The 27,583-nt window shown below is 39.5% G+C and overlaps 1 protein-coding gene across 5 annotated transcripts in view; it reads right to left on the bottom strand.

Moving 5' to 3' along the window:
• The window catches only part of slc2a9l2 (solute carrier family 2 member 9, like 2), a 95,414-nt gene extending 69,319 nt beyond the window's left edge, over window positions 1-26,095 (bottom strand). The window contains exons 1-6 of one of the 5 annotated variants that reach the window (XM_072382650.1): window positions 25,974-26,095; window positions 20,440-20,515; window positions 14,501-14,602; window positions 7,457-7,617; window positions 2,055-2,179; window positions 672-817 (exon numbers count right to left, since the gene is read on the bottom strand). In XM_072382650.1, the coding sequence (XP_072238751.1) occupies window positions 672-817; window positions 2,055-2,179; window positions 7,457-7,617; window positions 14,501-14,602; window positions 20,440-20,505 (600 nt within the window). In that variant the 5' untranslated portion in view covers window positions 20,506-20,515; window positions 25,974-26,095. Of the gene's footprint in view, window positions 1-671; window positions 818-2,054; window positions 2,180-7,456; window positions 7,618-14,500; window positions 14,603-20,439; window positions 20,516-22,511; window positions 22,582-25,525; window positions 25,770-25,973 lie in introns of those variants that run through there. The other 4 variants (XM_072382653.1, XM_072382649.1, XM_072382651.1 and 1 more) reach the window with 4 other exon arrangements.
• Between the last annotated feature and the right edge of the window lie 1,488 nt (window positions 26,096-27,583).

Below are 27,583 nucleotides of genomic sequence, written 5' to 3'. Positions count from 1 at the left end.
GACTTTTTTTCAATGTTTATTACTAAAGTTTCTAATCTTAAAGCATGTAATAATAAAAAAAAAATGCAATAAACGAAGATGAAAGACACATAATAAGGGAATGAAGTGAAATACAACCAGATAAAACAAGCACATAACAATGAGAAATTAATCAAATGAAATGGTAAAAATATGTTTAAGATGAGAATATGTTTCTGCAGATCTGCAGTTCTTTGGGATGATTCCACATGAAAGTTGCATAGAAGCTAAAAGCAGGTTTTCCCTGATTAGTCCTTGCTCTGGGGACAGGCAAAGCTTTACCTGAAAATCTAAGCTGCCTGGGAGGGTCGTAGCGGACCAGAAGATCTGAAATGTGTTTTGATTCTAAACCATTAAAGGATTTATTGAACAACAGCAGTATTTTAAAATCAATTATTTGCTGGACAGTGGAAAGATCTCAGAACTGGAGTGATATGAAGTGTGTTTCTGAATGACTTCAGACCCATGTATATGCACTCAAGCACAGAGAAAAGGCTCTTTTCCATAACATATCCACTTTAAATTTTCTGAGTTGCAGAAATAAAAATCGATAACAAAACAAATCTATAAAAGATCATTTTAGACAGCCAGTGTATACTAGGATGACTTGATAGGTATAGTTCCATATTTTTCATAGTTCATACACCACTGACCTGACCAAGCAGTTCAGGCAGGCCCAGCACTTGTCCGGTGAACACTCCTAAGCAGATCAGGATGGAGTTGAACTGGCCAATAGAACCTCTCATATGCCTCGGCGAAATCTCTCCCAGGTACATGGGGAGGGCACTAAGAGCTATACCTGCCACGGATAAATAAAAGGGACGCACAACACAGTGATGATGAAAAAAAAGAAAGATGAGTAGCTACTATGTGTGGACATAACAGAGTACCCATTCAAATGTTTTGTATATGTCTCCTTCAGCAGGATGTAAAAACATTCCATTTGATGTCTTAGTCTGAAGCCCACACTGCACAGACAGCATTACACAGTCAGCTGCGCAACTGAGGGAGCATTGCAAAGACTGCTAAGATAGGAGGTACATGTGTTAGAGATGATCATCCCTAATAAAATAATTAATCCTGAAGCAGATTTGCCACTAATCAGTCTCAACAGTTTACAAATTGTAAACAAGTGATCGTGCTCTTTGGGAAATATGTGTACTTATAAGGAAGGATGAATCTCATCGAGGATGATCCAGAGATTACAACTGATCCTTGTGTAGTTCAATGTATTAATTAATCTAGGCAAAATCTGTCTGTTGCATAATGAGATATAGTCATTGACAAGCAGTGGTGGAAAGTTTTTATTTCATGCTACTTAAAATACATTATAGAAGGCAATGTTGTATTTTCTACTCCATTAATTATTTGACAGCTTAAGTTACGAGTTAATTTAACACAAAGAAGGATTTAAAAAAAAAAAAAAAAGCTTGCACAGCAAGGTTTTAAAAGATAACATGTTGTTAGAAATTACATTCATGGATACCAACCTTTTTGGCCCCTGAAACTTCTTACATGATTTGCTTTCAGTGAATCATTTAAATCAAATCAAGGATGAGCAAAACTGTCAAGACTTTCAGTAAAGCTTCAAGTCAGAAAAAATCTTTTCTTCTTCCCCCTCTCATTTATCATCTCACAACTCCTTAAATGTAGCTCTTGTCCACATATACATCACTGTACATTACATGGTTGAAAGTAGACCCACTTTCAGCAATGATCGCAGTATCATGTCGACATTATACTGCGATCATTGCTGAAAGTCAAACTGTTGCTTTCTTATCCAATAATTTCAAATTAAAAAAAAAAAGATCAGCCTGAGGGAACCGACCAGTAATTTCATTTTGATACTATGTGTATTACTTCATTATGCTGACAGTAACTATGTCATTTTACTACTATGTAGTTTTTACTGCAGTTTTGATATTTGTGCTTTAGGAAAAGATCTAATGGTATGCACATATAATAAGCACTTACCTCCGAAATTTAAGTGTGATGAAGATAAATTAAGTATTTATAATGTATATTAAATGACTTACCAGAGTTTATCCCTATAATTATCCGTCCAATGATGAGCATCTCAAAAGATCTGGACATCTCGCCCAACGACAGCAGCAGAGCAGCTATCACAGCAAAGCCATTATTCAGCAGCAAGGTTCCCTTTCTAAAAGTCAAAAATAGGATTAGAAATAATTTTATAAGTGAGTAATTAGGTGGAGAACATTGGATACATTAACACATTAAAATAAATCTTATAAGAAATGCTGTCCATTTCAAATCTATTCAATCTCTTTTGTCCAAATGAAGTGCTTTAATTGTGATTTTTAAAAAATCCCATTTGACATCTGTCGAAACATTTCAGAAAGGTTTTCTGGAGCAAGAAATGGCATAGGAGAAATCTTTGAAAAAGGAAATATGATGTTTTTGTATCATTATCAAGATCAGAGTGGATGAGGTTGACTCTTCAAGGCAAACAAAACCGAAAAATGTGTTCTCTAAAGGAGGTTTTCAATTTGATGAAAAACAATGCAGAATTCATCCCAACTCAAACGTAAACCAGCAGATGAATATATGTTAAGATATATTCAAGTCTGAAAGCATTTGATTATCAGCACACAGACAGAAGCATTACTGGAATAATTGTGGATTAGGTGCAACGTCACCCCCTGCACACACAGGGACGCGCCGTGTTCCAGTCCGTCAGAGGACCTGAAGGCCACACTGGATCTGAGCTTTTTCTCCACCCACATTGCAACAGACAGCCTTAAACTACTGGTGCATTCAGGCAGCTCTCATGGTGAATGGTCTTCTAAAATGGCATGTCATGGTTCGTAGATTTTTGGACTTTAGTTCATGTCTTGGTTTTTCTGTGATTTTATCTTAACATAGTTTTCTTGTTAGTTTTCTTGTTAGCTCTAGTCTTGATTTGTTTTTGTTTTTTTGTTCCTCCTTGCTTGCTCTTTGTTCCTAATTTAGTTGGTCTTTTGTTTAAGCTTAGTTTGCTTGTGATCTTGAGTGATTGGTTTGTCAGGTTTCTTCAGTTTCTATTAGCCTAGTCTTTAGTTATTTAAAGTTGCTTGCTCCACTTTTCCTCTCTTAGTTTTCCTCAGTTCCTTCCTGCCTGTTCATTAACTCCACTGTCTCGCCTGTGTTCACTCTCCTCAGCAGTTCTCATTCACCTACCAATCTCCTGTAATTAAGCGCCCTGGCTTTTCATCATCCTTGTCAGATTATTATCCATGGTTTGTCTCAGCACTTGTCTCTCGTTCATGTTCTTATCCACATTCTCAGTTACAGTCAGGTTTTTGTAAGTTCCTTGGTTTTGGTTTTCAAAGTCTAGTTTTTGTATTTCCGGCTTGGCTGCGCCTTTTGCTCGAAATGTTTAAGTTAAATTCCTTCTAACTCCAGCTACATCAGTGTCTGCATTTGGGTCGTCCACTTCATAGCCACATATTGTGACAATGACAAACAAATTGTTTGGGTCATGGGGAAACTGGGACAAAGATTTCCAAATGAAGTTCACTGCTGCACAACAACAACAAAAAAAAACAGGCTTGAGTCTCGTGTCTGGATTTAATATCCAAACTCTATGGAAACTTCTGCATTGACCTACACTACGGGCCCCTGAGTAAACTACAAATCTCTCATAACCTCCCGTTCCAGTTTAACATCGAAACAAAAGCTAAACTGCCCCTTGAAACATCAGAGGTTGGTAATTTATCGTTGTTGTTGACTGAACATCTCTTAACCCTAAAGGTCAAAACTGCTTCTTCTCCCCCTAAGGTTTTAAACTGTGCTGCACTGGAGGACAAAAATGGACTTACTCATTACTCATTACTATGTGTTTCGTGACAGAGTAGAGATCAAAGTCAGATCTTTTCTATACCGATGAGCTGGGTCTGGTAAAACTGATGTGAATCAAGAAAGACAAAGGCCTCTCAAATGAGAGGATACATGGCATTCTGGTATATAAGATGACAGAACCAGCGGTTAAGTTTGGCCTAAATACTGACAACAAGTCAAAACAGCTAGCATGGAAATTGTCTTTGTTCATCTACTGCAAACAAAGACTGAGCTATAAAAACTGCAATTTTTTTTATACATGTAGAATACATGTATGCAGGAGCGAGACTCCTTCAAAATGCCTTTTAGCGCCTTCATGACTTCTCTTTTAAAACTATATCCATATCTTTAAAATGGTTAAACATTGTGCAAGAGCTCATCTTTCATGCTGTCCCATCGAAAGGGAGCTTGCTGCTGGTCTGTATTTTTGGATCATTAAGTTTGCAATTTGTTAGTTCCATCGTCTCTGTTCCCAAACTTGTAAGATTCCTAGGCCTAGATTTACATTCTGTTTTGGCATAAAAAAAAACTATTACTGTCAATAACTGACAAGACACAGTGTTAAGTTAGCTCCTGAAAGACAGGGACTCCATGATCTTTGTGCCTGGATATGTTGCATATGCTTTAATGGGAGTTTCCCTTTGAGGAGGAGAACACTTAAATATTTCAGGCAGACTTATTTACTTAGCTTTGTATTCACATTTCAAGGTGTGGATGCACAAGTTCTGCTCAACACCATCTGGAGCACAGGTCGTGGAAAGCAAGAGACTTGGCTCAGGCTGTAGACTCAGATACAGACACCAAACTGTCATGTTGTCCTTACTCTGGTGGCTTTTGCAGAGGGGTTTGTTCACATATCATTCATAGCCTTATTTATAGAACATTTTATTCCTTAAATGGTGGCAATGTTTTTTGCTGGCATTTGAAATATCTATGCAGTAAATACCTCTGACTTTAACGTCAAGAAAATGGAACAAGGATGCTGAACCTGGCTTCGTAAACATGTATGCACACATTTGCATGCACACAAATATTTACTAGTCTAGTTACAACGTCAGGTGCATACTTAAACTTTCCATTTCTCAAAGCAAACTTGGTGGTGAATAGACTAAAAGGGGGTAGATTGTTTTTGCAGGATTAAACAGCAGAGCTTCATTGTCGAGTGTCAGGGGTCAAGAGAAAATATGTTTTTGTTTGACTGCCGCAGTGAGCTTCTGAGTAACACACGCTGTCTCAAGGGCAGCCTCATTTCCATTAAAGCTGAGTGAGAAGATAAACTATTTGTGCTAATATCATCCAATCACATCTGCGCTGTGAAAAACACTGCTGTGGTAAAACATCCAAAAATATTAGTTTAAAAAAAACATAAAATGACTTCAGCTTCACCTTTAATGAACCACTTGGTGACTCTTTGAAGTAGTTTTCTTTTATACTGCTTCCCATGTCCTTATCTGCTAACATATATTCAATTCCTCTCACTGACATCTGAATGTCAACCTCTCCAGGACTCTGAGCTGATCTACCAGCTGACCCACAGATGTCTAGCAGAGAATATTAAGGAAGAATGAATAGTCTCTTTCTGCCTAATCAACACATTTGAAAACCACCACCTGAGACTCATGAGGTGAATCATTAGGACATCTTAATTATCTCAAATCTCTATGAATAGAAGCTTCGCAAGTGTTACCTGCTCTGACACAGACATACTTATCATTATAGGCTAATAAAGTCTTTCGAATGTGAATCCTTTCAAAGTAGTGCAGTAATAATGTTAGTGCCTGAGAGTCCCTGTGGGGTGGGAGGACATACAGCTCTGCAGTCCCATGCAAAGGTGGTGAAACAACTCAACTAGGCCAAAACCCGAGAAACTCATCATACTGGCTGCAAGATTGGATCTCACAGTGCAAAATAAGATGTCAAGCCACAACTAATGGATCAGGAGAAAATACTTTTTTTCTTCTCCTACATATGTATGTCCCTGGAACAATGGACAATCGGTTATATAAAAAAAAAAAAAACAAGAATAAGGTCAGTTCCTTTAGAAAGTGCCTTGCTGCATGATAGTTCTGCATGTGAGTTGGAGACAACCGTGAGGAAGCCATCATGTATATAACGACTTCTTTGCTGCCAGCACTTAATAGGACCAGCTTTGGGGGAAACTAGGGGAAGACAGGGAAATAAACTAATGTTGCTTCTGTGGCAAAGAAAATGTAGTTCTTTATAATGGGCACAACATGACTGACTGAACCTACAGATCATGGCAAAGTCCCAACAAACTACAGTTAGAAACAATCCGACTATAGGTTTTGAGAGGAAAAAAATATTCTCGGCCATTTTCAATTAACATTGAAAAAAAAAAAGTCAAAACCATCATCAGATTTGGGTTCAAATGTTGTTTAATTGCAAATGGTACACAAGATTTTGTGAAATCTGACAGACCACTGAGAAAATGTGTATGGTGAGCCTTTGATCTGAAACTTAAATCTTCTTTACTAGCACATCCAGGATCCTACAAATCCTGCTTCAAATTATGGCAGCCTCAGCTACATTCCACAATTCAAAAAAAGTTTTCTTTTTCTTTTGCAAAGGGACAGTGGCTCATTTCAGTTTTTCTGTTAAAAAGTATGTCCTGCCAGCAGGTAGAAGAGCTAAAGTACTGTTGTACAATAATAGGTGCAGTGATTTAGACAGCGTCTGAAGAAAAAGATAGAAAGAAAATACTGACAAAGCAAAAATGCTAGAAGGCTAGGCATACAGGGCTCCTGTCTCCTCAGACATTTCAGAGTCTGACTAGAAATTAAACATTTCCCTACTATGTAATATGAATGGCAGTTCATTTTTAACCCAGAGTACAGTAAACGAGACATCTGTTTGCAACAAGTCAGCAAAAGTAAAAGTTTAAGCTAGGTGGGACAGTGTCTTACTTCACAAGTTTTACCTGACTGCAGCGACCAATATGAGCCTTTCTTTTTCAACTCTTTACACATACAGTGCCAATCCAAAGTTTTCACTTTCAAGTTACCCACCTTTTCTCTGTAAGCAGAATTTTGTATTTTAATATATTCTGAATCTTCTTTTACTTTATCAACATCTTCTGTTCAACAAGCTTCCCTATTCCAAATGGAAGGGCCAAGCAGATGCTGCAGATGTTTCTTATAAAAATCTCTGATCTAATTACTCGTCTGTGTGCTTTAAATGTTCAACATCTTATCATCTCCGATTTAATCTCTGATTTAAAAAATCATGGAGTCAGTGAGGGATTACATGAGGATATACTTTAAGCAACACACATGTAACCTGTAGTAACATATCAATGAACTATGCAATACTTTTCTCCAAGTCAGGAATCTGCTGAATGGCGATTCACTTTTCCCAATTAGATGATCAGTTCGCAAGATGGTTGTTCCCTGGGCTTGAACTTTTTGAACTGACAGAGCATCGTGGGCTACAGCTGTAACATGCCTTCAGATAAAGAGACGGCCTCAAGACATTTAAAAACTGGGTCAAATATTAAATTAGGATTAGCTCAGCTAAGGTTGCTCGTCCATTACAAGTGTGTAGATGATGTGTTTTTATGAGCTCATATGAGTGTACTCACCTTCCAAGAACTTTGATGATTAAAGAGACAGACAGAGCTCCAAGAAGGCCTCCAATGGCAAATATGGACACTGTGATAGACCAGAGAAGGGTGGCTGTCTCTGCTGGAATAGGCTCCTCATATCTCTCAACCCAAGTCTTATTGTAGAAAGCTTTAATGTACTGCAATACAAGAGAATGATTCAGACACATATCTTATGATTGTGTCATATTCATAAAATGTTTGAATGTGTTAAAAAAAACTATATATCTGAAAATGCAAAACAAAAACTTACCACTGTCTTACCAAAAATGCATTTTTTGAATGTAATGTGCATCATACCGAGGTGTACATTCACTTGTTCAAACTGAGTTTATGACCCTGCAATGATTTTTCAAAGCTATAGATACAAATTTGACAGGAAAAATCCATTATGAGACTAACTCAGAATTAATTATGTTACACACAGTAAAATCTATCAATTAAATATCTGATTTGATGCATTATTGTGCTTATTATGTTTTGCCTGTAATTCATCATCCTGTAAATAATTCCCTTTGTATGTTTTATTGTGTTTAACATTAGAATAAACAACTCTTAAAAACAAATAGAAAAAAAAAGATCAAACTAAATGTAGTGGCCAAAAATTCTTTAATGTGATCTGGTAACTTTAAGGAGCAATCTGAGTAGGGGTGACTCGAAAGATTAATTTGCTGAGGTACCTACGACTCAGTGTTCTGGTTTAAAATCAATGGAAACTGTGTCAAAGAACTTTAGTTTTAATTGGAGTGTCTTCATTGTCTGTGACGGTTTAAAAAAAAAACAGCTTCTTTTTCTTTTGCTGTACTCAGGGGCCCAGGCGTCAGCAAAGCCAAAGCCCACACAGCCAGTGTTCTCAGCATAGTTTGCAGCACCATTGCAAGCTTTTTTTTAATTAAATTTTAATTGAAAAGGGGAATGAAAGAAAGAGGGAAAGTGTGGGGAAAAAGGCAGGAGATAGAACCATAAAACAGGAAACCAGCTGCTCCATCTGGAGAGGAAAATAAAACACACAACAAGCAGGACCATGGGGAGCCCCTGCAAAAAGATTAATGAAGAAAAATTCCAACAAAAAAAAGAAACAAACAGCAACAAGCATATGAAAACTTAACTATGGTCACGGATTATTATTAAAGCCACAAAGTGACATAGCAACTGTAGAGTGAGCATGCGAGTGAATGAGTGGGTGTGTGTGCATGTATGCCTGCATGTGTGTGCAAAATATATGGCAAAGACTTTACATGAACTATGGTTAATAATGGGGAAAGCGGGCCAAAACCATCCCCAACTCCAGAGATCAGGAGCAGACTGGAAGGCCCGTCAGACCCAGGCAACCAGCAGCCCCCATGGAGCAAGGAAAAGAGAAGCCAGGCAGTCAATCACAGGAAAGTCATGCTCCAGTCCAGAGGACAGCAGAGGAAGGCCTCATGTAGAGCGCCCACAGCCAAAGGAGCCAGGGAACCAGGGACGACGGCCAAGCTTCTATATATTTTAATCTTTCTTTTTACAACTACAATCCTCATTCATTTCCCTGAACCGAGCTACACTGCTAACAATGCTCAAATCACAGATTTGCCCAGTGCACTGGTCGCTCTCATTGACTGCATTGACTCTGCAGTCAAGGTTGTGCCCACAAGCATCGTGCATAACAGTTTAAAGTGCTGACAAAGTTGCCTTTGATATCACTGGAATAAAAGTTCTGAAAATCTTATTCTGCTTTGAAGAGCAGGAGGGTCACAGGTTACACTGATTCCTACAGGGTAAACTTCACCCATCTTAGAAAGACTATTACTTAATTGCTCTCTGAAATCCTAAACTACGGCCAGTAGGCAATGTCTTTACCCAAAATGAGCAGCATGCGCTCCAGAGACAGTAAACCCTGTACTTTCAGAAAACAATTTGGTATCCAAGAAAGAAGGTTATGTCGACATATATCAACTGTTTAAAATGGGGTGAGGAGGGGTGGGGCGGGTGGGTGCCTTCTGGGGGTACAGTAGCTCCCCGAATATGGTCGCTGCAGGCCCCGAGCCTGGTGGACATCAGGCCCTCCAGCCCTGTGGCGGGTCCCAGGTAACGGGGGTGCCTTTTGCAGTCAGTCTCTGGCTCCCCTCTCTGGGGGAGCTTCTCGGGTGGATGCGTGGTTGGATGTGTGGTTGGATGTGTGGTTGTCCCTGCAGTGGGCTTCCTGGGTTCTGTGCTCTGTGGGGGCTGCTGTTGACTTGGGTCTTGTGGCCCTCTCTGCCTGCTTCTGATTGCTGGGGGGGGGCTGTGGATTGCGGCTCTGTACACTTATACACTAATAATTAAGCAGTGTTATCATGTAGGTCCTGTGCCACAGGTATTGCATCTTCACGCGCACACACACACATTCATTAGCCCAGTAGCAGGCTCGCTAAGCAGTTGATGTTTTATCCTGTGGTATCTATATCCACAGTTGTGTTGTATGTGCTTGTCGCTACTTGAGCTTCTTTTTGTTGTTTGTGTGTTTGTTTTTTCTCTGCTTGTCTGCTTTCAGGTGCTCCTGGTGGCGCTAAGGCTGGATTCCCCTCAGAGGCCGTGGATTGTCGTCCGTTTTGTTTTTACAGGTGTAGCAGCTGGTTGTCTGGTTTTTGTTTCTATTTTTGTTCTGTTTCCTCTTCTTCTTTCCCTGTCCCCCGGTCCGGTTCGGCTCTATTACATGTTATATATTGTAAACAAAAATAAATAAATGGGCAGTTGATGGGCATCAAGGGGAGCTTTACATTTATAAAGCTTCCCTTGGCAAAGCAAATCTGTTTGGCATAAAACGTATTCAGATTACAATTCTGCTGCCATAATGCCGGACAGGAAAAGGGAAAAAAAATATTAAAATGGTCAAATTAAAACAAGGTCTCATGGCTGTGGCATACCACTGAAATAAACTGCCCTCTGTATATTGTGTACAATGTATAAGTAGTATAAATAAGTGTGTGGACTCTTTTTGCCTTTCTTTCCTCTCTAGTCTTCTTACAATGTTACTTTTACTGCATGAAGCAATGTGAGTAAGCAAAATAAAGTTTAGAAGAGATCTCGCTGTGGCCAAGATAATGGCAACAAATGATATATCTAGTGCCTAATACAATGTTTGTTGGGTCTCACTGGGAATACATTTTTGACACCTCATATAATATTCCTTTGCTCACATTTTAAAATGGCTCACTGCTGGGAATGGACCTGCTGTGCATGGGGAAAACTCGGTTTTGGTTAACACATGCTGAGATTTGACATGCCATATGTAGAGACTATTGTGGTTTCAGTGAACTGTTACTAAAGAGGCTGATTAAATCCTTTGTAAAAGGAGCATGAGTAGCGTCTGTGAAGCGTTGCTCTTTTTATGATCTTTTCATTGTAATAAACTGTGTCACTGTCTTTTTTCTGTCATTAATTTATAGCTGAGAACAGACAGGAAGCTCCTTTGTGATCTTTAGATTTTGGCATAGCAGGAAAAAAAACATACATTAAAAGAGGGGAGATGCTGGTTTATTTATTTTTCATGAATTTTGTAAAAAGACAGCGGAAGCAGTGCTAGACCCCTAGAGTGGCACACAGAAGCCAGTGCCTACATTAATGATTAGCTTATGTTCCTGGTGGGCAGAAGCTATGAAGGAGAATAAACAACGAACGATCGCTCAGCATACTCATAAACTGGAGAATTAGCTGCATCCGTAGCTGAACAGTTGCTGTGAATTCAAAGGGACTGTCCAGCTCGTTTGAAGTGGGGGTGGCGTTAGATACTTAGCTGTTGGTATATCACATACCCTAGAAATTGGCAGACATTTATACCAGCAGAGAAAGTAACAGAAGGTGTTGCTGTGGACAAGATCAGCTGCAAAACTAAAAAAATTATTTGAATTCTTCAGAAGTTATTATGTATGCTTTAATGTATTCAGAATGCTCTCAGTGATTTGTCCTGACATCAGACAGCACTTTCCCACAAGCAACTGAAGCAGTTATATCCATCTAGACTCTCTTCAATGCCATCATACCCCACTGACAAAAGCAGCATGAGCTGCAGGTTTCCTTTTGCCTTTATCTGTTCTCTCATGTGTGTTTTTGTGTGTATAAAGAGTGTGTTGCCAACCATTCCCTTAAAACACAAAAGTCAAAATAGCTGTGGACCAACAGCTCCTTGGCTCTTTGAGGGAAAATTACAGTTTTCATCAAAGGGATCTCGTGGCTCTGAAGAGAGCAATACAACTGCCTCAGTTCCCCGTTGGGAGGCAGCATATGACAAGGAAGTATAAACACAAACTGGAAATGAGTTTTTTTTTCTTTTTTTTTTTAAAGATGGCTAAAATACATTTTCCAACTGACACCATCAACAGCAGTTTACTGCTAAGCTTTTACACTCAGCTTGCATTTCAGAGGGTCATGCCGGTTTACAGCAAACACACTGGCTGTGTGGCTGAGCAGAAATCACCCTGGCCACCGAATAAAGAGACATTGAGGAATGGAGCCTCCAGTGATGTAATGGTACAGGTTTTGTTACACTAATGAACTAGAAATGCTACGTCCATGTGAGAAAATAAAGTATCTTAGTGTCATTTGAAGATTAAAAAACAAGGGCAAAGTTTTTTTTTCTGTTCACTAACAGTTGCAGCCTTCATAGACTTTTTGCTCGGGCATCTGGTTAGGATGCCTCCCTGGTGAGGTGTTCCAGGCACGTCCCACTGGGAGGAGACGCCGGGGAAGACCCAGGACATGTTGGAGAGACTATGTCTATTGGCTGGCCTGGGAACACCTCGGGGTCCCCCCGGAAGAGCTGGAGGAAGTGGCCGGGGACAGGGACGTCTGGGCTTCTCTGCTCAAGCTGCTGCCCCCGCGACCCGACCCCAGAAAAGCGGCAGATAATGGATGGATGGATGGACTTTTTTGCTTCTTTTTTAAGTTTTTAATTACTTTAGCTTTTCAGTAAATGCTAAGATCCCTTTTGTATTTTATACAATATTCCTTGTATATTTGTGTGGGCATCTGCAGAGCTGTGGGCTGTACTCTTTGAATACTAATTCAGTGACCTGTGAGGCATCTAATTAACTCAGAAGAAACACAAGGCCAGATTGGAAAGTCTAACCTCTGAAAATGCCGTTTCTTATGCAAAAGTGGCACCACTTAGATGCTGTTGAAATTTGCAATTTTTCCACAGAGCATGTATAGACTATGAAAATGTCTAGTCTGGGCTGAGCTGAGCTATGCCAAATACACAAATCAGCCACAATATTAAAACCACCTGCCTGAAATTGTGTAGGCTATCGTCATGCAGCTGAAACAGTTCTGACCAGTTGGAACATGCACAAGAGACCTCTCAGGGTGCCCTGTGATATCTGGCAGTTGCAATTAGAGGTGTGTTTAGTTTGCAGGAACATTTAGGTGTTTGTAAATGTCAAAGCTAAATCCACATGAATTCCAGAAAAATGTTTCCCAGCAGAAGATTGCACTGTAAAGACATCATTTGCATTATTCATTTGACCTGTCATTGTTTTTAAAGTTGTGACTGAAGACCCTGCACATAGTTGTGTGGGAGGATGTGTTCAAGCCAGCCGTCAGTGTAAATGTGTTAATTTTGTATCAGAAAGGGTGATGAGGTTAAATACAGGGCTGTGGTGGACAACTCTGTCACGTGTGTGAACAGAACCATCTGCAGCTTATTGTGACATAGTCTAAGGAACTAGTTGTGGACTTCAGGGGGAGTAGGACACCTCTGACCTCTGTTTCCATCCAGGGGCTCAAAGTGGAGATGGTTGATGATTACAAAAATCTCGGTGCGCACATTGACAAAAAACTGGACTGGACCAAGAGCACCACTGCCATCTACAGGAAAAGCCAGAGCCTCCTTTTATTTTCAACATCTACTGGCCGGTGGTCAGGATGTTTTATGAGGCTGTGGTGGCCAGTGTTATCCTCCAAAGCTGTTGTATGCGGGGGTAGCAGACGCCAGCAGGTTCAAGAAGCTAATCTGCAAAGGCCAGCAACATTGTACTAGACTGGTGGTGGTGTCAGAGAGGAAGATGTTCAAGTTAAGTACAATACTGGACAATATTTCACACACACTCCATGACAAGCTGGTCAGTCACCAGAGCGTGTTCAGCAAGACATTCATTTCAATGCACCACTAATCACCACAGGAAATAATTTCTGCATGTAGCAATCGAGCTATAAAAACTCCACCTGCTGACAGTCTTGATTTTAAATAAGTAGTTTTGGTCTTTACTTTCAGTCTTTATTATTCTTTATTAGTTTATTCTTTTCTCTATAGTTTACTCTATTCTTTATTAGTTTATTAGTCTTTATTATTCTTTATTAGTCTTAATTATTCAATTCCATATCCATAATTACTTTATAGTTGTACAACTGTATTGTTTTCAATGTGTTTTTATATTCTTAATATTGCTTATTGTTACTTCCTATACCTCCACTGGAGCACTGTAGCAAAAGCAACAAAAACAACTAAGCGTTACGATTACTGAGTCTACTACTGAGTACTGAGACATCGAATCATAGAATAAGAACTAATATTTCAACAACACAACAGGTGCGTTAAAGATGCTGTAGGTAGTTACTTCTTTGTATCAGTGGAAAAAAAATTCCATCAGAAATAACTTAAGGAGTCTGATAGGGAGCTAAAGACCTCCACATTTGTTTTTTCATCTGAAAACTCTATCACAGGTCTGACAAACTCCATTAGCTCAGCAGAATAGCTCCCTCTATTCATGCACACACACAATGGTATTCACTAATCATGGGCTAATCAAGTACACAAGTACGCCCTGTATTTGGCTGAAGGACTTACTCTTTAAAAGCATCTACAATGATGAAATGCACTTACTTCTTTCAGCACTAAACAAATCACCATTCAGTTGCAGTTTAATCAGAATCTGAATCTGACACTGAATCCCCATTTAAATGAACATTTATTGATTTCTGGAAGTGTTACCACAATGAGAAAATTAGAGAAATCAATGGTGGTTTCCCACTACAGGGCTTACAAGCCAGCTTAACAGTTTGACTCACCTTAGCAGGTGCATTGACCACAGAGAGGTTGTAGCCATAAAGGAAAGATGAACCCAGGGACCCAAAGAAAGCTGCGCTGAACAGGCAGGCTGTCAGTGGTTGCTAATGAGAGATAAGACATAAGAGATGAGATACACAGATCCATGCCGGCCGTACAAACACAGGCCTCCTCGGTGGCACTTGCATCAGTGTCAAGGTCAAACTAAACCAAGGTAAAGGTTTTATATAAGTCAAGGTATTTAGGCCAGGAAACTGGGTTACTGACTTAACTTTATCCTTGAGAAGATCATTGCTTTAACATTAAATACTAACAGCACAGCACCAAGTGGATCATGCTGCAAGCAAGATCTCCTTGACACAGTTAAGTGCAGCCAAGACAAGAATTGGAAATGTGAAAGGCATGATCTGATCTTTTCATGTATTAAAAGCATCGTCCTATTTGACTATTTATGGTCCATAAACATACAAACATAAATGCATACATAATTCAATAAATAAAACATACAAGCAGATATATGCACGCATTAGGTATATGCATAAACTCATACTGCTCTCTGTATACTTGTACATCAGTATGTGAACTCGTGCATATAGGAACACATGTAAAACATACAGGACCTGTATGAGGTTGCTCATTATATTTAAATTGCACACAGAATACATTAGGTTGTGTTACCTTTTTAGCTAATGTATTATGTTTTGTTTTTAATGAGTCTTCGACATGTCTTTTTCAGTTAACTGACCAGTTTTTGTTTTTTTACAACCAAGTAAAAATGATTGAAGGTGCTAAAAATGTTCGAGGACAGTTTACAAAGCAGAGATTAAGCTGTACTCTGTGATGTTGAAGAGGAAAATCCCTGACGGCCTGCTCATGACCCCGTATGTTTAAAGTGTAGAAATGGCTGTCAGCGGAGGCTGGACAGTATGAAGGTCTGCTATTTTGTAGGAAACCCATATGGTAAACTTTCTTAGATCTTTTATGTAACTAACTTTAAAATCAATGTACTGTTTTTTTCTATAAAAGAATGTAGATTATGTTATTGCCCACGTTTTGTTTGTCAGTGTTACAGTCAGTATCGGGATGACATTTCCAAGCCCCTGACATAGATTATGCAGGTGTGTAAAATGATAAGTGCAGGTAAAAAATAATCTTAGAATCAAAAGCAGAGAGACAGAACAGAAAGGGAACTTTTGCTACTCAGACAGCCAAACCATTTAAGGGGGTTAAAACCAGAAAGTCTTTCCCCAGGGGTACAAAAGGAAATGCCACAGCACCATTCGACTATTTTTCCCCTCCTTTTCCCCTTCCCCTTTAATAAAGTGGGTTATTAGCAGATTTTCTGACACAATTACATCATGTCTCCAGTGTGCAAGATTGACATTTGAAGATGGTGAAGATGCAGATGTGTATTCATAAGTATTATGAGTTTTACTAAGTTTTACATGAATGTGTTGTGATTAGAACATCCACTTTTACAGTGGCAGTGAAGTCTGAAAACAATCACCATTCTATTGTGTGTTTTATGCATTATTACAATAAGAAAAAATGGAAAGAATATAGAACATGTACTTTAAATCAAAAATCGAAAAAGATTATGGCATTTTCAACACCAACTACACGATGATAAGAAAACTAGTGGGTCCTGATAGGTGTTTACTGAGCTGAACTAGAAACTGCAACTTTCTCCTGACTCAGGCTACGGTTGAAGAGGTGGAGAAGAATAGTACATAGTTGTTCGGTGTAGATTTTCAGGATCCAGGGACAGACACCATCTGTATCCGCAGCCATGTTCTGGTTCAGTCTCTCCAGCTGCCTCTTCACCTGACTGCTGGAGACAGACAGGCTGGAGGGGGAGGCAGCAGAGGTCGCAGTGTGTCCTGAAGTGTTGGGGAGATGTTAGTGAGGTTGAGGTAAGATCTGTGACTGAGGTGTGGGGTGACACTACAGGTGTGACAGGGAGGATGTGGGTGCAGGTAGGGTGTGAGGTCTGTGTTGCTGGAGGCAGATGAGGAGGATGCTGAGTGCTCTGAGCTGAACAGATAGAAAAACATGTTCAGGTCTGTCGAGGATTCCACCAGTCTGATCCTATTTAACATCAATGTCTGATCTTTTTTATCCCTGACCTACATATATTTTATATTGTTCTGCTGTAGCTTTCATCTGTACACCTCCTTCCGATCTAAATATTTTTCAGGTGTTTTGAACAGTCTTCAGTAACTCCCTGCAGGCTTTTTTATTCATGTTCAACAGCTTCTTCAGGTCACTGGTGATCCAGGGTTTGTTATTGGGAAAGCACTTCACTGTCCTTGTGGGGATTATATTCTCCACACTGAAGTTAATGTAGTCTGTCACAAACTCATGGCATTGATGGCATGCCTACATGCCGTTCGCAGAGTACATTCCAGTCTAGCCTCAAAGCATCTCCATAGATTTTCTTTACCTTAAAGTTCATATGTTAACAGCTTGCCACTTAACAGTGGGTGTGGAGAAGGGGTTACAAGCTCCAGAAACTGGGATGTTGTATAGAAAAAAAGGGTGGTGACTGAGCTGCTGATGTCACAGACAGCATCAGAGGCCCTGGGTGAGATACACCGTTTCCAGGACAACACAGGTGAACTCTGTGGATAGCTAATACTGATGTCAACACAGCTAACAGGTCAATTTCCCTGGTACAGATCTTCTACTTCAGTGACATGTCAAGGATTGCACCATCTGAAAGCTCAATTGGCTGCCCCCATTTGTAAACAACTATTCCATTGGCATGCTTTCTAAGCCTCTAAAGCGGCACAGAAAAATCTCTCCTCGATGAAAAAAAGAAAAAAAAATTATCAAAGCAGCTGCAACTTGCTGCCACTGTGATGGCGCATTCTAGAGAATATACGTTTATGTTAACTGAAATGCAGGCAGTTAAGGGTAGAGTCTCATATTTAGCAAAGAATGTGTTATGCCAAACAGACTAAGAGTAAGACTGGCACATCCAAATCACAACACGATACAAACACAAGTGAATACACCCCGGTAGAATATAATTTAAATGTCAAATTAATCAAAATTTGCATCACCTTTCAGTAATTGCTTCAGTATTCAGACTGTGAAGTTTTTGCTTTTATATCAAATTAAAAACAGCTCACATTTACAGTTGTTAAAGGACAGACCCAGCAGCATTAGTCTTTCATTAATATAATTAAAATCGTTTATTTTTCCACCTCTTACTTTTGATGGAAGGCTCTGCTGTGATCAGCCTGGAAGAAACCAGGGGTGCGAGACATTCAGCCATTTTCATTCAAGGCAGGTGATATTCCTTCTTTATAAGCTCCTCTATGATTTTGGGAAGCGTACTTTATCGTGCCAGAATATTCCTCTTCCTCCAAGCTTCTGCAAAGCAGGAGTTATCTAGTCAGCCAGTTGATATATCAACAGGCACTCATGCTGCCCACTACAAATATTATCTGCTTATCATGTTTTGTACGCCTGACTTCAGGACAGTACATTCAATGTAATAATCAGGTTCTCACCAAACACATATGAGCCCCCCCCCACCACCACTACCACCACCACCACCACCATAAAAAATGGTCACATCTGAGCAAAGAAATGGACACCTAATAATTAGATTTTTCCCCTCCCCTCTCCCGTGGTGCCATCTATAGAGGTTGAAAATATGCAATTCTCATTGAAACTGAATGTATTGTACAGAAACTTGAAATTCCATGAACAACCTCTGTGGAAAGTCTGAAGAACATGCACTTATAATATTCAGAGCACGACTGTGCAAGCAGCACACTGCCCATTGTGTTCCTTTGAGAAGACAGCTATTACTGATGAAATTACTCATTCTCTACCTCCTGATTTCTGCTATGACTGTGTTTCCACTGATTTTTCGGTCAGCTTGGTGTATTCTTCTCCATCTTTGTGAAGTTCTTTTTGCAGACTTTTCGATTCCTCTGGGACTCAGCTTAGAAATTTAACATAGAGATAATGCAGTTACTGAGAGGTGAAAGAACGCCTTGGAACGTGTGCTCCAGCAGAGCTTAGACCCAATGAAATCCACCTTTTTTATTAGCAAATGTTCTGCACAAATGGAGGAGCATGTTCTTCCTTTGCATATTAGTTCCAAGTTGTATTTTACGTGTCATCCTAAAAAAATATTTTTAAGCAAATCAGAAAAACACCAGCATGCACAGGGAAGTTATATTATCCCAAAAGTTTCAATTTTGTTGAGCTATTCACCAGTACCAATCTCAAAAGGTGCATAGCTTATTTCTGCATTTGCTGGTCAGGGCCCAGTTGTTCACAGTTAAATGCAGCACGTGCTGGGATGGTACTTGACAGTGTCACTTTCAGGTTCAGCATTGCAACTACTGAAGAAAAACGATTGTTCCTACACATGACCAGCAGCAGTTTCTGTTCAGTCATTTCCACATGAATCTTTTGTCCTCCCACCATATGACCTGAGGGTCTTGGGGGAAGGGTGGAGTTTCTTAACAGTCACTTTTGAGAGACAGCATGGAGAGAGAAAAAATATTTTTCTATAAATACCTAGATTCAGATTTTAAAAGCTGTGATGGAGTAACATTTCAGTCAAACAATAAGGCTGTTGTGGCATCTGCGCATTTACTGTGGCCAAAAGAATTAATGATAATGATCTCAATATCAATCTAAAACTTAGGGTGGAAAAAAAAGCTTAGATCAAATCACAATATTCTGTTATCAACATATCCTATTCTTTTAAAAGCACAATATTGTCAATACCAGTATAATGTGACACCCCAGTAGCAGTAGTAATGTAAAAAAAGAGGATAAATGTGTTAACACACACTTTAAGAAACCCATCCCTGAACCTTTTCAACTAAATAATACAAGCAAAGAGAATTTCTATTTTTCACAGAACATTAAAGAAATAAAAAAGAAAAGTAAATGTAAATGTTAAAAGACAGTAATAAATGTTTAAGGTATTTCATTAAGGACATGGAGATTTTGTGAGTTTTAAAAACACGTCAACATCAACTCCTTCATCAGTGAAATTTCTGCATCACACTTCAGACAAAGTGTGTAAAGGAATGAATGTAGGTGTACAGCTATGAGGATATTCTGCCCCCCTGATAACAGTTTTTCAGCAAAAAAATTGACAAAGCAGCCTGGAAATATTTCAAATCAGATTTGTTAAACTTGGCATGGCTATAAAGCAACACTGCGGATTGTACTTTGGAGCGGTTTATTGACAAGGTGGAGCCTCATAGTGGAGCAGGAGAAGCGACTAGATCAAAGCTGTGATGTCAGTGTCTGTAACTACTGGTGAGGGACGAGCATGAAGAGAGATTTTTTTGGCAAATCATAAATGAACATTTACAGTTAGTCATAAACAGAATTGTGAACACGTCTCTTAGATGTGAGACTGTGTACACAACATAAATAAATCTTATTACTTATTTCACTAAAAAGAAAAAAAATAAGAAAGTATCTCCACTTTTGTGTTACATTAGTTTTGCTCAATCACTTGATTATCTTTCAGACATTTGTTATGATTTTTTCATTACACAATCAGTCGAGGTTTTTAGTATTTTGATAAATCCAATTTTGATGTGATCTTAGTTTTAACACGGATAAGTGTTCACGTTTCAGCAGCGGGTCAAATCCTTACAAAGCAGAAGCAGGACTTTAAACAGATTTTGTGCTCGGTCCAAATAGCAAAGGTCATGTGCATACAAGCTAAAGTGTAGTATACAAGTTTACACAGCCTATATCATGTATGCACAAGTCACCGAAGGGAGTTAATGTATGACATGACAGCCATGACCTTTATATAGTGCTGTCAGAACAGTGCATTTATCAGACTGGTCAAATTTGATTCCTCCCAAAAGAAATAATTTCATATCAATTGGCACTTGTTAGAGGAACACATTCAAGGCCTAAAAGAATCCGACTTTATCACACAGACCTTTTCTGAGCTCTTCTCTGACTTGCTCATTTTGTGGTTATCCTGGCTGTCCTTCAGCTTCTCCATGTTTTGGCACCTTAAATGAGAAGATTAAAACATTACGCAAGTTTGCATGAAATTCTAGCAGAGACAAAAGAATAATTTCACAACAAGGATGGGGAAGTAGAATTTCTCATAGAAACATCTTGTGAAAAGGAAATGACTAGTGCCTCTACATGCTGACGAGCATCAGCGAGGCTGGTATGAAAACATACAGGATTATAGATCAGGAACTTGAGCATAAGTTCAGGGTTATTCCACATGAAGACTATAAAGTTGAATTGGTTTGGAAAAAGACCTCTATCCTCTATCATGAGGTAAAATCTAACCCAGGCTATAATCTGAAGCACTGCATTTTTACCTAACTTTCCTACAACAGCTAAGAACGGTGGCCTGGTTTTGTCCTGCACCACAGTGTAGGATCACACAATGATGGACAACCAAAGATTGAGTCTGCCACCTAGTGGTTATAAAAGCAGCAACACGCAAATATTGCACAGTGGACAAACTTCCAGCTGAGAAGTGTTAACGTGTTAAAGAGGGGTTACAACCACACAGTTGTTGCTGGGCTTTGGTCTGTCCAAATTAGTCTCTCAAAAATCTATTTTGTGGAAAAAATGTAATCAGGAAGTTGTGCCTGAAATTAGTATAGCACATGCTCTGTATAGGATTCACTGACTAACATAGAATTTAGTCATCTTCTGGAAATCAAACGAGCACCTGATGGAATGCAAATGAAAACCAGCAGGACTCTGAGTCATGATGAGCACACATATAAACCCCAGCTATGGAGGGACTTCTTAGGGAGATGCACAACATGACCACATTCACAGTCAGAGTGTAAAATTGATATATGACTGTAAAAAAAAAAAAACACCCTCAAATTACTACATCAGCTGCCAGTCGCACACATCATAGTGCACAGTGGAAAACTCCCTGTGCACCGGCAGAATTATTGTCAGATGTAAAATAATGTGTGTATACCATAAGAATCCCACACACTGCAACACAATGATTTCATCTGGAATGAGACTAGATGCATGATCAGCCTGAGAGAGCGTTGCCTGTGAGTGACTTTTGCTGCAATACCTTCCTGCAGTGAAGGAAATGTTCTGTGGAGACTGCATAGACTGCGTCAGTGTTTGACTGTTTGTTTAACATGAAGCAGAAACCAGTGGTTACCAGCAGTCATAAGTATTGATTTTAGAATACTTCTCATCCATATCATCATATCATTAACTAGATGTCACTTGGAAGAGCCGCTTGTCTCCTCATGAACTCTCACTGGAAATCAGTTTTCTAAGTTTCAAATTCTCATGCCCATGTAAGCTTGGGACTATCCATCCAAACTTGTTAAACCACTGCTGCAATGCAACTAAGCTGTCTGCATATAGATTTCTCATTCTTTTCAAGCCTTTTGAAGGCTCAAAGGAAATTTTGATCAGAGCGCTCCCTCCAGCGCAGAATTTGAGACTTGCATTCTAACAAAAGTGGGAATCAACATTAATAGGTCCACTGATACAAGAGCTCAAGCACAATGATGAAATTGTGCGGTTGTCTCAGTGTAGTGAACTGCATCACATACACCATCAAAGCAAAAAAAAAATAAGATACAACAGACCCAAACTACTGCCGGTCCTAAATTTATACGATGAGAAATATTACATAACTGCAGCAAATCAGCTGTCAATATTGGCAGGAACGTTTTATTCAAAGAAAATATAGCAACACATCCATGTGTTTTTTTATATTTGCATCTCCTTCTATTATTTGTGAAAGTCAATATATCCCATTTGTAAAATTAACAAATTAGCATTTACAATGCATTCACTGATATATATGACTACTCAACACAACTAGCATTTCAAATGATCTTTTAGTCATTTTCTCTGCATTACAGACAACAAGTGACACAAGTCCACTGTTACAGCCATGATAAACGTTAGAGAAACTGATTTGAGCTAGATCAGCTGTGGATGTGTGCAAATGAGAAATGTCACAGAGTAAAAAAGAATCCCCAAAGGTATTCTTACCTGCGTACACGGGCTGTGTATCCAGAGCAAGAAGAGGGACAACAGCCCAAACATCACAGAGACACAACTGGGATAACACTGAGAAATGATTAACTTTGGGGAGTTATACCCTTCCTCTCCATGTTACTTTCTTATGTCATCATTGCAGTCAAGTCAGCTGCTTTCCAAAAAAGGCAAAAGCCCACTACCACCTTTCGCTGCCAGTAAAACCTCAGCTGTGTGTCCTGCCTCACATGTTTAATCAAGCACAATCACTGAAACTGAAAAATATCAATCGTATGAAATTTACATGCAAGCAGTTATACTAATGTTTGGGGATTTTTCAGAAGGTTTTGCAAACTTTGAAAATGTTACATGATTTTTGTTTAAAAATAAACAAATAAATCATGACAAAAAGTGAAATGATTTGCTGAGTTGACATGGAATGACCCAAAAAAAATCCAATATATTGTTTTAACTTTCAACATTGAATTACTGAATTATAATCTGATATGCGGACCAGTTTTAGCAGATTGCAAGTGCAGGTATATATGATCATCAAACCTCTTCTGTAGAATAACTGACATTTCTCCTCCTTTTGTGATGGCCCGAATTTACAGAGGAAAAGACAAACTCTCATTTACACTAAAAACATGCTATATATATCTTTGATTAGCAAAAAGGTAGACTTCGTCCTACTTTAATAAGCTTGAATGATTCCTATCAGCAACAGTCATGATGGTAGCCACAGCCAGGCCAAACCTAACCCTTTCTGCTTATCTGTGGTGAATGATGGCCAGTGCTGACATTTCAAAATGGTTATAAAGTGCAGATGCGGCTGAGGAAAAGATCTTTCGCTTTGCAGCTCTTTAGTCATAAACCAAAGCAGCACTGTAAAGTCGGGTGTGACAAACATCAGTCACTTGTCACTAAAAAAGAGAACAAGTCAGATGATCAAACAGACTCATTAGGATTCTCCAAATCTCTAAAAAATGTCAACTATAATCTCTGCACACAGCATGTCAGATGGGACTGAAGGACAGAGCAACACTGGGACTCCAAGAGTCATGCTGAAAACTACTTACATTTTGCAAGGCAACTAGATGAATAAATGTTATGTAAATTGTACTGTCAATATAAGCCCTGAATAAGGTAAGTTTTCCATCAAAAGGAGGCCCGACATCACATTTGTAGTAGGAAGTATGAAGTCGTATGAATTGCGAAATTCATAGTTTCCTGTCAGCTTGACAAAAAAGGAGGACACTCCTTCACAAACCAGACCTATCTACCGATCTAGCTGAGGGTCAAAGGCCTGCGTGCAAAAGTAATTTCCTTTCGTGTCTCTCTTTGTGGTTGTTCCCTTCAAATAGAACCTTCTCAATAAGTGAAACAGATCAAGAAAATCCCAACAAAGACAATGTTGTCTGTTATCACTGTTACAAAAAAACTCATGATATAAATCACAATGACCACAGTTGCCCCTTTCCAAGGCCTGGACCATGCAAAGCAAAGGAAAGCTCTACTGCTTGTTAAATGTCAAGACTGCAGTCAGACATGAGTAAATTTCCTCTAAAAATAAGTCCAACAAAGAATATATTGGTGCTTACCTTGCAAAACGCATGCAAAGAAGGTTCTGTCAACGAGGAGTTGAAATTGTGAGATGTAGAATCATGACAGTACAAAAACCACACTGGCAGCAAGTGTTTGTTTCTCCTATCATAAGAATGATTAGGACAGCCCTCCAGCTCACCCATGCCTCATTGTTATGCTATATTCCTTGACCTTGTTTAAGCGTGAGCAACAACCTCCTCCTCGGCACATTACCAGAGAAGTCCAGAGAAGACTCCCGGCGAGATTGTTCATCGAGCAGACCAGAGACGGAACAGAGCAGCGGTTGCCAAGGTAACGCACACCCAGTTATTCCACGGCGACATGTTGGAGGCTAACTACTTCCTATTAAATGGAGTGACAGCGCCATTCCAGTGCAGTAAAATGAGTTTCTGCCAGTGGAGCCACTATAGACACACAGCCGCTTCTTATATAAAAGGAGCACAACAACTTCTTCTTTAATCCCCCCACCCCACAAAAAACTTTCTCCTCAGGCATCTTTCTCTCTGATCAATGGCTGTTTTCTTCTCGCTCACAACGATCACAGTTTCAAAACCGCAGCCTGGCAGCGGTCTATATTACAAACATGTGAGCGAAATTTCTGCAAAGTGAAAGAAAGTGCATGAAAGAGCGCCGTCAGAATCACAGTGTAGCTTCAAATTTGAACGTGGCTTCAGGTGGCTTGAGCAACTTTAAATATGTTGTTTCCCGGGTCATGAGCCGCCACGGGAGAAAAAAAAAAAGATACCACCCAGTAATGAGACTCAGGCTTGTAAGCCGAGTCCCCCCTTTGGGACATGTCTCCTCAGCCCCTGAGTGCAGGTAACAGAAGCTCTGTCCCAGAGAGTGGACAGAGGTTTCAGACACGGGGGGAGGCTGGGATGATAACAATCTTAACCGTTTTTTACTCACATTTACATATTATTTTCATGCAAGTTATGGTAATGCTGGTTTGTACATTACAGATGCAACTGCTGTAAGAGTGCTCAGTGGCAGACTAGGCTACTAAACGAGTTACACAGTGATTTTATTGCACACATTGTTTTACGACCATCGTATTCTACAGTGTTGTCCACTCCGAATTACTTTAATGTTTTACAGCTCCTCGTGTTGTGATAGAAAGGTACACAATTAAAGCCACTCCAGAGCTGATTCTGCCAGCACAGTTATTTCCATAGCCTATGTCCTAGATTACGTTTTATCTCCGAGACTTTTTTTTCTGCAGAGATGTATAATCAAATGTGACCAGTTTTGTTAAACATTGACTCCTCTTAACAATCCACACTGAACAGTCTTCGCTGCTGTGACGTTCCAAACTTCTTTTTTTTTTTTTTGGTGCTTAAAAGAAAAGAAAAATATAATCTCCCAAGTGTGCGTTTGGTCAATTTTCTTTTTTTTTTAAGACAGAAGAGAAAAATAGAACTCACCTACCACTGTCTGTCAGGAGAAGTCGGGATTTTCCCGCAGAATCCCAATGAAAAAGGCCACATTATGAGGAGGACGCCATTATCACATGAGGATTTGCTGGCTAACTTAATTTGCTGACGCTGAACTTTTAACCAAAAGTGATGGGAGACAGTGTGGAGTGCTGCTAATGCAGGCCACGTTCTTTAAAATTCTGTCAATGATTAGCCTTGTTGAGTTTCGGAAGCCGGCACAGATGCCGGGAAAAGGGGAAAAATTATTAAAAGACCCAACAAGCAATATTTTTTTTCTTTTTCTTTACTTTTGTCAAAATTATGCTTTATGTAATACAGTAAATGCAACCACTGAGACTCGAACAGACCTCAGATATATTGGAAATGTAGGGAAAATGCTAAACGCAGTCATGCCAGAGTGACGCAGGTTCATTTTACGCGTCTCTTAAATAATTACCTTACAGGTTGCTTCAAGAAACTCAGGCCGGCAGCTTTATGACAAAAGAAAAAAAACACTCACTCTTCTACCGTTTCAGTGTGCTGTTATTGTCAAATGGCAGATCATTGTCCAAATACATGTGGTGTCAGAGGGAGAGTGAAATCAATCTTCTGTTAACCTTTATCAGCTTCCTCCCTTTCCCCTCTGGTAACAAACTGTGAGAAAACATTGCGAGAGAAATTCAACACCCCTGACCACTTCAGCTGTTTTCCATGTATCCACCTGACAGTGACAGTATAAAAAAAGGAATGAAAAAGAATACTAGAGAGTATGTTCTGGGGTTTTTTCCCCCATTTCTGCTGGTGTCTGGTTCTGTGGTAAACCTAAAAACCCAAGAATCTCTGTTGTTGTCAACAGTTAGGCAAGTACTCACTTTGCAGACTTTACTTCCAAAAGAATAGTGAAACTTTTTTTTTAAATTTCCATTATTTATTGTTGTTTACAGTTACAGTTAACCCTATGCCATGCAGGGAGAAAGAGGTGATTTAATGGGTTTATGGGGTACCGAAGGCCGCAGTTTCAGGACTATAGTTCTGCATAGAGAATAGAGATTCTAAGACCTTCTTTCAGGCACTACATTTTCAAAACCTGTCCACTGATTTTTGATGATTCTTAGGTCAGGGAACAAAGGCCATAGCAAAACCTTGTGTCGCCTTGCACCTCTGCGGGAATTCCCTTCTTTCCTCTATCAATGGAGAAGTTCCACATGCCAACACAAACACAAAGCAACCCACCACTTGCTGAACATTAGGAAAGCTGCTATTTTTATCCTTTTTTCCCCCTAAAAAAAACTTCCATTTCAGTTTAGTGAGTCCAGTGCAAAATGCACCAGCCTTGTTTAGATGGTCATTGTTGCACAATGTTGCAGGTGAGGACACAGGAAACAGTTTTTCCACTCTGGTTACTCCTCCATGACGGTTTGGCTTCACAGCGAACAGTGTACTGTTATCAATCAGCTAAATCGTCATGGAGGTCTCATGCAGTCAAACTTCGATTTTTCAAAGTTTATTTTGGAAGGTTTTTTTTTTTCTTTTAGGTCGTTGAGACTTCAACTTAACCACCACTTCTACTGTTACCTGCCATTTCTTTTGCTTATGAACAGAGGAAACGGCAGCCTTAAAAATCTCTTCTTATAGCCTCCCTCTGCTTTGAGAACTTAAGTTCTAAGGCAGCTCCTCAAAGAAAGCCGTGGCTGCTTGCTGTTGGGACAAGGTTTAATGAGCCAGTGTTTTTTGAAGGTGTGATATGTGAATCACGCTGCACTTTGTCTGCAAGTTTGACGCAGTTATTCGCTGAATCAAAAAGGCGCAAATGTATTTCCCATTTAATGGTGTAGAAACTGTGTGGAGTGCCTTAAATGCCAATTAACTTTTGTTTCCCTTATGATCGTGTCAGTACATGTATCTCACAGGAAATGTTTCTTAAGAGTTAAAGGGGGGGGGGGGGGGGTTTACAGAACAGCACAAGATTAAGTATTAGCACAATGTCTTAGATATTTTTTTTCCAATGACTCCTCCTTTATTTGACAGTTCAGTGGATAAAAGGGGGAAAAAAAAAAGTAAACATGA

The sequence above is a fragment of the Leuresthes tenuis genome, unplaced genomic scaffold, assembly GCF_036924035.1.
Source record: "Leuresthes tenuis unplaced genomic scaffold, fLeuTen1.0.hap1 SCAF_3, whole genome shotgun sequence".
Classification (NCBI taxonomy): Eukaryota; Metazoa; Chordata; class Actinopteri; order Atheriniformes; family Atherinopsidae; genus Leuresthes; species Leuresthes tenuis.
This window is presented reverse-complemented; position numbering and strand designations above follow the sequence as displayed.